Source organism: Beta vulgaris, chromosome 3 (genome assembly GCF_026745355.1).
Source record: "Beta vulgaris subsp. vulgaris cultivar EL10 chromosome 3, EL10.2, whole genome shotgun sequence".
NCBI classification, from domain to species: domain Eukaryota; kingdom Viridiplantae; phylum Streptophyta; class Magnoliopsida; order Caryophyllales; family Amaranthaceae; genus Beta; species Beta vulgaris.
In genome coordinates, this window is record NC_079204.1 from 7,060,944 (window position 1) to 7,075,674 (window position 14,731).

General features: G+C 38.0%; 1 protein-coding gene across 3 annotated transcripts; it reads left to right on the forward strand.

Annotated features, from left to right (window-relative positions):
- Window positions 1-308: 308 nt before the first annotated feature.
- LOC104888452 (phytochrome B) lies at window positions 309-11,357 on the forward strand. 3 transcript variants are annotated; one of them, XM_048640958.2, is made up of 4 exons: window positions 309-2,702; window positions 4,104-4,911; window positions 5,393-5,686; window positions 10,226-10,414. In XM_048640958.2, exons 1-4 carry the CDS (start codon window positions 629-631, stop codon window positions 10,239-10,241), a joined length of 3,192 nt encoding a protein of 1,063 aa, XP_048496915.1. In that variant the 5' UTR covers window positions 309-628; the 3' UTR covers window positions 10,242-10,414. The 3 variants fall into 3 exon arrangements, with proteins under 3 accessions (XP_048496915.1, XP_010671735.2, XP_010671734.2); XM_010673433.4 differs by lacking the exon at window positions 10,226-10,414 and adding an exon at window positions 5,869-9,348; XM_010673432.4 differs by lacking the exon at window positions 10,226-10,414 and adding an exon at window positions 10,583-11,357 and having other exon boundaries at window positions 312-2,702.
- Window positions 11,358-14,731: the final 3,374 nt, after the last annotated feature.

The window sequence follows — 14,731 nt, forward strand, 5'->3', positions numbered from 1 at the left end:
GATTGAGTTTTTTTTTTTAACAAGATGGACAACTAATAAAATTGAACCCTTATATTTCGAAGGCTCTATACAGTTGTTCACCCTACACATGGCCTTAGCCGCCACTGTTTGTCAGTTAGACGCTACTATTACAACTCGAGGGGGTAGTTTTTTTTTAACAAGAATGGAAGAAGAAGAATGTGTGTTGGCGCATAGGCGGCATAGCCCAGCTGAAAACAGCCACGACCACCAAATATAAAATGAGTAAAGTCAGTCACATACACTTTCTCTATCTTCTCGTACAAACACACCACATGACCACACTCTTGTCTTGGCTACAATTTTCCGCAGCGCCCACAAACAAAAGATTGGGAAACGTCACTCGTCAGTGAAGTCCACCTCTCAAAAATCATAATAATATTAAAAAGAGAAAAGAAAAACACCTCTCTCTATTCTTTTCTCTCTTCTGGTAGTAAATTAATCTCTTTGTTTTTTGAATGCCAGATATCTGATAGAGATGAAACTTCAACAAAGTTGTAATCTTTATCATGTATAAACAACAAAAAAACGTCACTCAAAGTTTCCCACCACTATTTTGTTTCTTTCCCACTTTTTTTGTGTGTTTTAAGGAGTAAAGGAACAAAGAAAAATGAGTTCAACAAGTAGAGGGTCACAATCCCAGAACAATAATCATAATCATAATAATAATAATAATAATAATCCTCCTGATTCAATGAGTAAAGCAATTGCTCAATATACAGTTGATGCTCGTTTACATGCTGCTTTTGAGCAATCTGGGGTTTCTGGTAAGTCTTTTGATTACTCTGAATCAATTAGAACATCTACAATTCAATCTTTTCCTGAACAACAAATTACTGCATATTTGTCTAAAATTCAAAGGGGTGGTTTAATTCAGCCTTTTGGGTGTATGATAGCCATTGATGAGTCTAGTTATAGGGTGATTGCTTACTCTGAAAATGCAAAAGAAATGTTGGGTATTAACCCTCATACAGTGCCTTCACTTGAGCTTGAGAGGCCTCAAGTTTTGATGATAGGAGTTGATGTTAGAACCCTTTTCATGTCTTCAAGTGTGGTGTTGTTGGAAAAAGCTTTTGGGGCTAGGGAAATCACACTATTGAATCCTGTGTGGATTCATTCTAAGATTTCAGGGAAACCCTTTTATGCAATTTTGCATAGGATTGATGTTGGGATAGTTATTGATCTGGAACCTGCTAGGACTGAGGACCCGGCGCTGTCGATTGCTGGGGCCGTGCAGTCTCAGAAGCTCGCCGTGAGGGCGATTTCACATTTGCAGTCTTTACCTGGTGGGGATATTAAGCTTTTGTGTGATACTGTGGTTGAGAGTGTTAGACAACTTACTGGTTATGATAGGGTTATGGTGTATAAGTTTCATGAAGATGAGCATGGGGAGGTTGTGGCTGAGAGTAAGCAACCTGACTTAGAGCCTTATATTGGGTTGCATTATCCTGCCACGGATATACCTCAGGCATCGAGGTTTTTGTTCAAGCAGAATCGAGTAAGGATGATAGTAGACTGCCATGCTAAACCTGTGTATGTAGTTCAGGATGAACTTCTCCAGCAGCCTCTTTGCTTGGTTGGCTCCACACTTAGGGCTCCTCATGGTTGTCATTCTCAGTATATGGCTAATATGGGCTCGATTGCCTCTTTAGTCATGGCGGTGATCATCAATGGAACTGATGATGAAGGTGCAACTGGAGGTAGAAATCCAATGAGATTATGGGGTTTGGTGGTGTGCCATCACACATCTCCACGGTCTATTCCTTTCCCGCTTAGGTATGCTTGTGAGTTCTTAATGCAAGCCTTCGGCCTCCAATTGAACATGGAGTTGCAGTTAGCCACTCAGATGTTAGAAAAACGTGTACTAAGGACTCAAACTTTGTTATGTGATATGCTACTCCGGGATTCTCCTACTGGAATTATTACTCAAAGCCCTAGCATAATGGATCTGGTGAAGTGTGATGGGGCAGCACTGTTGTACCATGGTAAATACTATCCATTAGGTGTGACCCCAACCGAGGCCCAGATAAAGGATATTGTGCAGTGGTTATTAACTTACCATGGGGACTCTACTGGTCTGAGCACAGACAGTTTGGCTGATGCAGGTTACCATGGAGCAGCCGCACTTGCTGATGCAGTTTGTGGCATGGCTGTGGCTTGTATAACTCAAAGAGATTTCCTTTTCTGGTTTAGATCACACACTGCAAAGGAAATCAAGTGGGGTGGTGCAAAGCATCATCCTAAGGACAAGGATGACGTGCAAAGGATGCATCCACGCTCTTCATTTAAAGCTTTTCTGGAAGTTGTCAAAAGTCGGAGTATGCCATGGGAGAATGCAGAGATGGACGCAATACATTCCTTGCAGCTTATTCTGCGAGACACGTTCAAGGATGCAGATGCTGCTAATACAAAGGCGGTTGTGTACACTGATGATGGGGATGTAGAGATGCAAGGGATGGATGAGCTAAGCTCAGTTGCAAGAGAAATGGTTAGGTTAATTGAAACTGCAACGGCACCAATATTTGCTGTTGATGTTAATCTCCGCATTAATGGGTGGAACGCAAAGATTGCTGAGTTGACTGGGCTATCTGTGGAGGAAGCCATGGGAAAATCTTTAGTTCATGATCTTGTTTACAAAGAGTCTGAAGAAATTGTTCAGGACCTTCTTCATCACGCTTTAAGAGGTAACTTGCTTGCACAAACTTCTCATTTCAATAGAAATACTGAAGTTCAGCCTCGAAAATCATATTGGACTTGACAAAACTTTTTCTTTTTGATCATTAAAAGGGGAATTTTTAGCTTTTATTTCTACTTGATTGCCGAATATTGAAGTTGGGATTTTCCAAGAAGATAATTGATGATACAAATTAGTGTGCAGTACAAAGATAACATATTGATTCCAGACAACCAAGGTTTTGGGCTCGAACAAAACAAAAAAACGAGTAGCTTCATATATATAATTAGTGTGATAGTTATTAGTTTATTTCTTTCAGAAAAGTCATACAGTTTCTATAGAAATGAACTATAGTCATTGCCAGATTCTGAGTTTTCCAGCAATGTAATTTCCATGATTTAGTTCGTGGTGGGGAGGAGGTGAATAGGTGATCATAAAACATAACAACTGAACGTACCTTGGACATTCCAGCCAAAACATATTGCAGCATTTTACGCAAGTGTAACTTGCATCTCAATTAAGTAGATGAGGACACGCTTGGGAAAAGTTTCATTTCTGTGTCCTGTTTGTATGGTGCAACTCCACACCTATAATATTTATATTTAGTCACCTATCTGTAATACTGTTAGATTCGCTTCTCAAGGATGACGTATCAGGCGAGGTTTCTCTTGAAACCCTAATTTTTGTTGCTAACAGAAGAGAGTTATGATAGTATTTGTCCTACGGGGATGTGCTGGCACATTTAATATGACTGAACGTACCATCAAAGGTTGTCGTGGTATATGTTATATAGTGATACATCGAATAACTGTGGTGGTACACTTAATATTGTGGTGGTATGTTTGATGGCTCTGGTGGTGGGAGTATGGGATGTTTCAGGTGCCTCGCTTGACACATCATCTGTTAACCGGAGAGTCTAGACTCCCTTCGTCCAAAATATTAGGTCGTGTCTTTTTTTTTTTTGTTTCTTACATATTATAGGCCACTTTCTAAGTTAAGTAAAATGGTATTTGAACTTTCCCATATTATCCTTCATGATACTCTTATTCCAAAAAAGACTATATTGGTATAGTGGTGATGAAAATTTTTTGTGCAATGAAGATAATTGTGGTATTTTTTCTGAATTCCTTAAAAATGACCCTAGATAAACTGTCGCCTAAGATACAGAAATGGAGGTAGAGTGTAGTACTATTAGTTGTGGCTAAGAGTCATTAAAGTGGACTTTTTGCTGTTTACCCATACTTCAGGGCACCAATATGAGAAAATTTCAATTAACTAAAATAATTATGCTCGATTTTTGTTGTGGTGCATATATTATCCAATAGATAGATGACTGTTAGTACTTCGTCATTCCATGGCATTTTTCTGTTAGTACTTGATAATTATTTAACTTTTTTGATTGATGTTGCAGGTGAAGAAGATAAGAACATAGAGATAAAATTGAAAACATTTGGCTTGGAGCAGCATAATAAAGCTGTTTATGTAGTTGTCAATGCTTGCTCTAGCAAAGACTATACAAACAATATTGTTGGAGTATGCTTTGTTGGCCAAGATGTTACGGGTCAGAAAATTGTAATGGATAAGTTCACCAATATACAGGGTGATTACAAAGCTATTATTCACAGCCCGAATCCTTTGATTCCTCCTATTTTTGCTTCAGATGAGAATACTTGTTGCACTGAGTGGAACACTGCCTTGGAGAACCTCACTGGATGGAGCAGAGCAGAGGTGATAGGAAAGATGTTGGTCGGAGAAATCTTTGGTGCTTGCTGCCAGCTTAAGGGTCAAGATGCTTTGACCAAATTCATGATTGTTTTGCATGGTGCCGTTGGAGGGCAGGATGCTGACAAATTTCCATTTTCTTTCTATGATCGTAATGGAAAATTTGTCCAAGCGCTCTTGACTGCAAATAAGAGAGTTAACATGAATGGCCATATAATTGGAGCCTTTTGCTTCTTACAGATTGCGAGTTCTGAATTGCAACAAGTGATAAAAGTCCAGAGACAACAGGAAAAATTGTGCTTTGAAAGGATGAAGGAACTGGCTTATCTTTGTCAAGAAATAAAGAATCCTTTAAATGGGATACGTTTTGCTAATGCACTTTTGGAAGCTACTGATTTGAGTGAAGATCTAAAGCAGTTTATTGAGACCAGCAGTGCTTGTGAGAGACAAATTCAGAAGATTGTAGGAGATATTAATCTGGACATCTTCGACGACAAGTAAGTTCTTGTTGTGGCTCTACAGCCAATGCTGAAGTCTAACATTATGATACCCAAACTTCTTTTTTGAAAATTTAAGCTGTAGTGTTCATTGGAATTCATGCATAAGGCACTTGATTTCAATCTACACGGCTCTAATACTTGTGGCCTTTTGGTTTGCTTGTACCCTGCTAATTAATTGCCTTGTCATTGTTCCCATTATTTTGTGTTAGATTGTGTTTTTCAGACTATAGATTTGAAAATAACATCCGCTTGGTGTTGAATCTTATTTGGTAATGTACTTGCAATATTGCATGGCAGAGAACATCTTTATACTATTCACCCATTGCAGTATCCTTCAACTCGGGACAGCGTTGAGTTCTTTCATTGCTTGTACTTTCTGCTGTGAAATATTAAATGCTCCAAAATTCATGTATTATAAACTCCAGCATATAGTACTTTCAATTATTGATGACTGATATTCGGATCTCCTTTGTTTTAGCACTATGATGCTGGACAAGGCTGAATTTATGTTGGGAAGTGTCATAAATGCGGTTGTCAGCCAAGTTATGATATTGCTGCGAGAAAGAGGCTTACAATTAATCAGGGATATTCCAGAAGAAATTAAAACTCTGGCTATTTGTGGGGATCAAGTTAGAATACAACAAATCTTGGCAGAATTTTTGGTAAATATGGTTCGTTATGCACCTTCTCCCGATGGCTGGGTGGAGATTCATGTTCAACCAAGACTTAAGCAGATATCTGATGGGCAAAATGTTGTTTACATTGAGTTCAGGTATGTTATGACTTATGATATATGCTGTTATGACTACCTTGTTTCATGTGGGCTCATTGATTTTCTAATGTGACTTGGATAAGTATGTGATTGCTAGAGGTGACACATTTCTTTTTCTATTTTCTTTCTTGTTGTTTCAGTTCATATCTCAATGTTTGTCCTTCCATGCTATGTTTTGACAGTGTTGGAAATTCTATGAGGGATGTGTTACTGAAAGTCTGAAAGACCTGTAAAATTTGGCGGTATATCTACTTCCTCAAACATTTTTTTAAACATTAAATGCTGCATTGGGTCAAGCCAAATGACTTGGTTGAAACTTAAAGGCCACAAGTCTTTCAAAATATAATTGCTCCAGATGTAGTAATGCTGCAAAACGATTTATACAGAACATGTGTTATATATGAAGTTCAGAAGGTTCATCAGTTTTTCCAGAGTTTAGTCTATTACGTTCCATGCCACTCATTTGGTTCCCTTTTATGTTCGTCATATATGTCATTACCATACCAAACCATACCATCGTATTCTTCTTAATGGGTTTTGTCTTTGGTGATGATGGGGTATTTGACATGTGTATTCCCAACCATCCAATCAACTGACTGTCTTCTTCATTATTATATGCAGTCTCATGTAACCGAAAGCTGAATAATCCTGCAATGATAACTACTCTTTCAGCTTTTGAGGAACATGAAATTGATCATTCATCTCATTCTTGAAATTGGTTTAGAGTTAAAAGAGCATTTGAACTACTTTTTCTTCGCACTTAAACATTCTTCCTTTTTGGAAACAATGAACTCTGAGTTACCTGTATCATAGCTGAAGTACAGAGCAGAACATGGAATACAAGGTCAGCAAACACTCCAAAAATATAAAATATAAACAGAAACTTCAAAACAACACCTCAAAAGATCAGAGGATTACTAAAGCTTGGAGATACCTGCTAAGAGTTTCCTGCGGATTCTATTCAACATGTCTTTTCTGCAAGCCTCATGTCTTATGTCAATCTGATAAAGATTATCTATTAAGAATCCCGAGTTTCCTATTAAAATATTTGGAATTCTTTTGCATTTGTTTCCTCTGAAAATGATTGCTGGACCAAGCAGCTGATCGCCTGATCCTGTTTGGAGGATCTTTCTGGATAGTCTTCGATATCTTCTGCAGACTCCAGTGATTAAAATCCAAGCAATTGAACATATTTCCCCCACAGTTCCACGCATCCTTCAAGTTCAAGGGGCATTTTCGATAAACGCTCGCCGGTATTCGACCACTGTGGTGGTTTGCTTGGTGGCTAACCACTGCTCCCACAACGAGCCACAATGAGTCGGGCGGAACTGTCGCAGTAAGTAGTCCTTCAGATCTGCCCACCACCTTATTGGTCTCCTCCTATTCTCCCATTGGTACCATCGAAGGGCGTCGCCCTCCATGGAAACCACCGCCGCCTCGAGGGCTTCACTCCCACTTAAACCATAGAACGAAAAATAACGTTCTGCCCTAAGAATCCACCCATCTGGGTCACTCCCATCAAAGAGAGGCATCTCTAACTTCCGATACCGCCAGTTACCTCCTCCTTGATTTCCTCCTCCGGGACCACCGCCGGAGCCACTATCACCACCCACTCGCCCTCCTCGGCGGAATCCTCGGTACTCTTCCTCTTCCCCCAGATTTACCATCTCCGGAGCCCGGCGCTCAGGTTGTCGGGGGAGGCCACTTGCAGTTTCCGGCGTCTCTGGCCCATGTTGTGGCAAAATCGCCCGGATTTCGGCTTGAAACTTCTTTTGTTCGGCCCGCAAGCCTAGAATCGACCCCTCCTGGGTTTCCCTTGACCGGTTGATCCGATCCTCCAACCGGACGGCCAAGATCTCCAGTTCCTCCCGGCTTTTTCTCGCCGCCTCATTCTGACCCTCTAAGATCTGGGTCGTCAGTGACTCACTCATGGCGTTAATGGCGGATTCTACAGCCCTGGACACCATGGTAGCCACGTTTCCTTCAAGAGCTGTCATCCGTTCTTCCAACGAATCAACCCTCTGAGCTTCATTTCTGGGCGCCATGGATCGATGCTCTGATACCAAGTGTGATGATTTCACTTATCCTTAAGTCACCTGCGCACAAAATAAAGATCCCAACAACAATTGCTACAGAAAGTAAGAGTTTTTTGATTGATTGCAAGAAAATAAACAGAGCATTCGAGAGGCTCCAACTCTCCCAGAGACTACAACTTACTACAAAATACCACACCTCTTTTCTACTCTCTCCCCTCTATTTATACTCTACTTCTTACTGAATAACGGCTACTGATTATTCCCCTTAGCTGGCACTGTCACCCCCACTATTCTCGCTGACATTTCTGATATTCAGTGATAGTGCTTCTGAGTAATGATTTTACCCCCCTCCTTGGACAGGTTTGCCCCTCCACTTCTTGCGTGCATACGTCAGCCAAGGTTTGGGAGTTGGATTCATTACAGAATAGTAAATGTTGCTACGATTTTGAAATTATCTGTATAAAGCCAAAACTTCACGCGTTTGCAGAAGCCCTCGATTGACTCTGACAGTTCATCAACAAACATGATATGATTTGAAGTTGAATGTAATTGAAATTGAAATCTTGAATAGTCGAATGTCACCGAATATCCTTCGAGTGTGTGATTGTTTGTTAGAGACTGTCATTATCTGCTAGAGCCGTTATTTTCATCTAATCATTCAGCATTAAATGCCTTGCCTTTCCTTTTGACCTGACAATCAACATAAGGGGTTCCTTCATCCTCTAAAGACTGATCTCCAAACACAAGGATATGACATAGTGATCATTTCCACAAAAACCCTTCCTTGACAATCCTAAGTTCTATTGGAGGGTGGGGGAGAAGATTATTGGCTGATGCAATTTCATATATCAGTCTGTATTGAAGATGGGTTTGTATTGACGGGTTAAATGTCTTTGATAGAAGTTGGTCATTGGGATACAAAACCTTGACTTCATTTATGAGGCCACAGGTTTTGCAATTGGGACAACCCACCAAGGATGTGACTGGCTTTTATGCTTGTATGTCGAATAAAAGGTCACCCGAAATTTATTTGTTTCTTTGCATGCCTTGGGGAGTAAACAAGAATATAATTCTATCATCTTCTTTCATCCTTTTGCATTGTACGTTCTTTTGAGTGATACTGCCATAACATAATGACAATTTCTGCTGGGTTTGAGAATACGTTCTGTTTCTTCGTATTGAATAGTGACCGTCTTATAGAATACAAACCTTGACTTCATGGATTTGAGGCCATATGTTTTACCGAAAATTGACAAACCCCGTGGATGATCCACTCTAGTATGCTTTGTGATGAACTCTGTTCACCAGCATCTGTGTCACAGTCAACACACCAACAACAGTACACCAGAACAACCAACAAGCAACAATGAAAATATGGAAAACAGAAAATAAGAGAAGATAGATGAGAGGAAGGTGATAATGGAAATTGATAAACAAGTCACAACAAGTCGGTGAGCTTTCGAGAGGCTCCCACTCTCCCAATCCCAATTTCCATACAATGATTAGCTAACTGACATCTAGCCTCCACTCCCCTTTTATTCTACTTTTCCTTCTGTACAAGCACTCACTCAACCATAACAAACTTCTGCCATATTGCCACGTAATATTCCTTCTGCCCCTCAGCTCACTATTCTATGCTCGCTGCCTCTCTTGTACGTGAGTAAGTTGGGCCTCTTTAATTGGTGCATCACATGCTTTTGTCTCCAGCAAATACCATCCTAATCTGATCTGCTTTTTGCATGCCTAGGAAACAAGAATGTAGTTTTATTAACATTTTTTTCTTCCGTTCTCAATTGAAGTTCATTTGGAGTGACTTGTCGTGACTATGTAGCGGCTTTACCTTGGAACAACATGATAATTTCTGCTTGTGACTCAATTGCCATTTAGCTGGTTTAACATTTTGCTTTCTTGCATAGAATAGGAATCATAGTTTTACAACACTTTTCTTCCTTTCTACTTAAAGTTCATTTGGAGTGACTTGTTGTGACTATGTAGTGGCTTTATGTTGAACATCATGTAATTTCTGCTTGTGACTAAATTCCCATTTAGTTGGTATTGCAATTTTTAGTTGTTGGTTAGCAATAAATTCAACCTTCTAGACTCTAGAATCAGAGTCTTGGTGGGTCAAGTTGGACCAGCAATTTGAAAATTTTGAACGAAGGAGGTGACGGTGGTATTCGTTGATGGGTGGGCTCTTGCCATTTATAAACAACCATTAATGGCGTAGATGGCAGTCCAGATACTCCTCATGAATGGATGAAGATAATAGTGTTTGGTTGAGGCTTGATGTACTACAGCTGACTGTGGACTGTGGAGGAAGTATGATTATTTAGGGGAGGGTTTTGGTGTGGACAACATCATGGCTGGAAAGGGGGGGGGGGGTTGAGACCTATGAACCAAACGACCATTAAGAGAAATAATATTCTTTTCCCCAGAAGAACCTACAACTCTTAGCTGATTTCCCTTTCTTGATTATTACTTTCCAGTTTCCTTTCTCTTTCAGGGCAGATGGCCCCTGATTTCCATTGGAAGTTGATGGTTGCAAAAGACCTGTGCACTGTGAGATATCCATGTCGCTGCTGCTTCTTTTTCCCCTTCTTCCACCTACTCTTTTCATGTTTTTCCTTCCGTACCCTTCCTGTCTTGCTGGATGCTAAATATTAGTATCGTCAATGCTGCTGGCAGCATATGAGACATGGCTACTAAAAGAAGCAAGCTCTGTTTCGGGTCTGTCATAAACCATCTCCATTCACCAATGATCTTTTCTTTTCCTTCTAATATTTAGTTTTCCATATTAGCAGATTTTTAGAGACTCTTGTAACTCCTTGAATTGATATTTTGCTTTCTGTTTACTGAAAAGGTTGGTGTGCCCCGGCGAAGGCCTTCCTCCAGATTTAGTTCAGGATATGTTCCGCAATAGTAAATGGGCAACTCAGGAAGGTATTGGGCTCAGCATGTGCCGAAAGATTTTAAAGCTTATGAATGGTGAGGTTCAATACATCCGAGAATCTGAAAGAAGTTACTTCCTCATCATCCTCGAATTCCCGATGCCTTGGAGAGGCCCGAAGGGTGTTGATTAGTCTGGTTGTCCGACACTGCCAAATTTTGTGCTCGGAGTGACCAAAAATTACCTCGTTGTTGGTATCCTCCGAGAGGGTGGCTGGCCCTCACACATAAATTGAACTATATCTCTATAAAACATACTTGCCAGGGATACCTTCATCTAACCTGGCAGAAATTATTGAAGTACTATGAGGCTGTAGTATTAACCAAACCAGCATCAGCTTTGATATCCCAGATTTACCCAATTCCTGTGGAAGCCTTGGTGGTAGAAATGCTGTATTCTGCTGTATCTTAAATCTTAGACCTGAGTGATTAGCATTCCTCTCCTGTAATCAATGTATAAATAAAATTATTGTATGAACAGTCCTATGTATGAGTTAGGATATCTATTTGTTGAGGATTGTTGTAGGCTTGTAGCAGTTGAAAGTGGCTTCAGATGCAATTAATTTTTTGGAGAGAAGTCAGAAAAACCCCTTGTAATTAATCTAACTGAAGTGTGCTTGCTACATTTGATGTAACAAATAATCTTGTCTAATCTAGTCCATTATGTTAAATTTTTTTATCTTACTAAAGCATGCTTGTTACATTTGATGTAAGGATTTAGGTGTAATAGCTAACAAGTAAGGGCTACAGAACTCACGATCCTCTATAAAACAAAGAGGTATATTGACATATTTACCCTTATTCAATACCATGCTTCACAAAACAACGGAAAAAAAATCTATATATGATTAGGTGAATAACCATTTTCATGACTAATTACTTTTCTCACAATGCAATAATCACTTTGTTAAGAGAATGTGTTACAGCATTTCTCTTACAAGTTGTGGATATTATCTTGGGTTTCATTTTTTCTGGCAAGTTGCTCAAGTAGCCTATCTTTAAAGCTGCATTTATCTGCTGCAATTATCTGATGTAGACTTGGTATTATTATCCATTAAGTAACAATAAATGATTCAAAACAATTAAGACATGTCTGACTATCCATTATCCAATCCCATGACTCCTATGTTATTCTTTTAAAGTTATGCTCATATTTTGTCAATACCTCTCCTTTTATAGTATAGTGTTATAGTACTTTCTTAAAGAAGTTGCTTTTACATGAATCCCTTAAAAGATGTAGAAGGCAATGTCACCTCTATATATATGATTAAACTCAATGGATTGGTATTATCTTTGGAGTAGGCAAGCAACCAGACAATGCTGATTGTTTAAGGTGTCTAGGTGATGCCCCTCTATCTTTTAGCTCATTTTGGTTGATATAATTGTCTTTTAGATGTTGACTTGGAATATTTGTTAGGTCATATTTTTAATGAGAAGCTTTTAAAAAAAACAAAAGATAATGTGTAATAGGATAATTGCATTAATAGTATTATTGCACACCTAATCAATGTCTAGGTAAAGAAGAGAGGTTTGGCTCGCAACTTGATATCTATTTTGAGTAAAAAATAAAAATAAGACGGTATGAGTTTGTGTTAAGTTTATGTCGGACAACTAATACTATTTTCAATATTGGTCACACCTTTCCTCATTAATGAATCACATATTTATAGTATACCATTAGGAAACCTTACTAGACAATAACTCCAAAAATATATCCAACTATACTCCTAGCTGTACAATAGATAAACTATATCTCCTAATTCTATCTTATTAAAGATTAATCAAATCTCCTAATATTATAATTCTATTATTATATGAACTGGAACTTCTTCGTCTTTGTTGGAGTCGAGATGCACAAAACTGGTGATGTTGGCTTCAACAAATTTTTTTCTTTTTCTTGATGATGAAAACGTTAATCTTTTCGAATCCATTAATCGTTAGTCAAACAGGGACGTCATTCTTTTTGAACCTACAAATTTTAAATTTTTCTTTTTGACGAGAACAACATTTTTTTCGAACTCACCAAATATATCAACAAAACAGGAACGTCATTCTTCTCGAACCCCCTTATCACATATAATACTCGAATGGGAACATCGTTCTTTTCGAACCCACCAAGTATTTTATACGAGGGACATCATTCTTTTCGAACCTCTCGTCATCTATATCAATAGATCAGAAACGTTGTTCTTTTTTCCAAATCCGTAAAATCTCCAATATAAATTAACTCTTTTTTTTCAACAGAAAAAATGGACGTATATCTCCAATAATCACACTTCTTGCTTAGAAAATAAATGACAAAGATAAAACAATATAAATTTCTTTTCCATATCATCATATTCATTGGGCCTGATACACAAGCCCACGTCGGAGGTGAGAGTGACCACATACAAGGTTGGAATCGTTCATCCTAAAACCAATTGGTGATAGGTGGAATAACCCACCAACCTACAATATATGTTAGTCATTCTCTCTCTAATTCTTCAATGTGAGACAACTATTATTAACTCACATGTGGGCTATACTCTTAACACTCTCCTCACATGTGAGCCATCTTTATTCTTGCAATTTGGATAGGTTACAACATCATCGTTGGTCCCTCTTTGAACTTCCAACATGAGGTCAACTGGGCATTATATAATGGGTCAAGATCGTCCACTCTGATACCATGTTAAGTTTATGTCTGGCAACCAATACCAATCTCAATATTGGTCACACCTTTTTTTTTTTTTTTGGTCACACCTTTTCTCATTAATGAATCACATATTTAACATTTTTGAATAAAAAAACAAACTTTTTTTAAATTCTTTTTATACTAATATTGAATAATTCTCCTATACTCCTATGCTTCCAGACAAATTTATATTAGTTCTATTTTTGTACTTCTATATTATTCACAATAACAGATGTAACAATTCTTTTACTCATGTAATTTACCCCCGTGCTATTATGAATAAAGGTTCGGTAAGTTGTTGTGAAGAAAAGAAAGAAAGAAGATTTTAAGTCTTAACCTGTTATTGCTATATTAAACAAAACGAGGGAAATTAAGAACCTTTTGGACTAAACTGAATTTAATTTAATTGGATTAAACTTTGTTTGTCTAAACTGGACTTTATTTTTTGAAATAAACTGAAACCGTGAGAAGAAACTAACTAAATTTTTATTAATTCAGTCCAAAAGAATAGGGTCTCACACTTAAACAATATTATAATTGGAGAAACAACAATCTAATGAGTTTTTTTTTTTTATTAGGAAATTAAGTCAGCCCAAGGGCTAACCCCTACCAAGCTACTAGCCTGTAGGAAACAACATGCTAAGGAAATACCCCAACAGTATGCTGGGGGTAAGGATCGAACCATTGACCTCAGGGGCCAAGGGGGAGCGTTCTACCACTTGAGCTAACTCATATGCTTACAATCTAATGAGTTATTATAAAGGGAAAAAAAAATTACTTTCTTAAATTCACATTTTAGAAATAACAACTTTATAGATTTATTTATTTATTCAAAGCTACTACCTTTTAGTTATTTTGTTACTCATGTTAACAATGCCTTGTGGAAATCATCTCTCATGCAAATGCCTCATCTCTATATCATCCCCCTTATTAAGAAAATCCATTACAAGTATGGGAAACAAAGACCTCTAATTTAGAAAGTAAAAGCTTGACATCAATCTAATAGACTAATAATACTACCTCACCAATTTTTAATCTTCTTTCTGAGCTTCCTTCCCAACAAAAAGTTGTTTGTGCACTACTGTCACCTGTTGTCCACCATAGACCATTTGTGTCCATATTATTAAAAAAAAACAGTGTTCCAAAATATCCCATTTTTAGTGGACCTCTTGTAAACGTAATCTAATTGTATCACTGCATGACAAAATAATTAGGAAGGGGTTAACAAAGTAAAAAGGAGCATATACTACTCCTTTGCTCTTTTTATTTAGCTGTCATATCTGTTTTTTTCACACTTGTTAAGACATAACTTAAAATATTAATATCTTTAATTACATATAAAAAATTATATATTTAAAAAGTATATATCGGGATAAATCAAATAAAATT

Bases quoted from the DNA above. Each gene is read 5' to 3' on its own strand.
- LOC104888452 (XM_010673432.4), top strand. From the start codon at position 629: ATGAGTTCAACAAGTAGAGGGTCACAATCCCAGAACAATAATCATAAT. The intron at 4,912-5,392 runs GTAAGTTCTTGT...CCTTTGTTTTAG, and splicing joins CTGGACATCTTCGACGACAA to CACTATGATGCTGGACAAGG. The intron at 5,687-10,582 runs GTATGTTATGAC...TTTACTGAAAAG, and splicing joins GTTGTTTACATTGAGTTCAG to GTTGGTGTGCCCCGGCGAAG.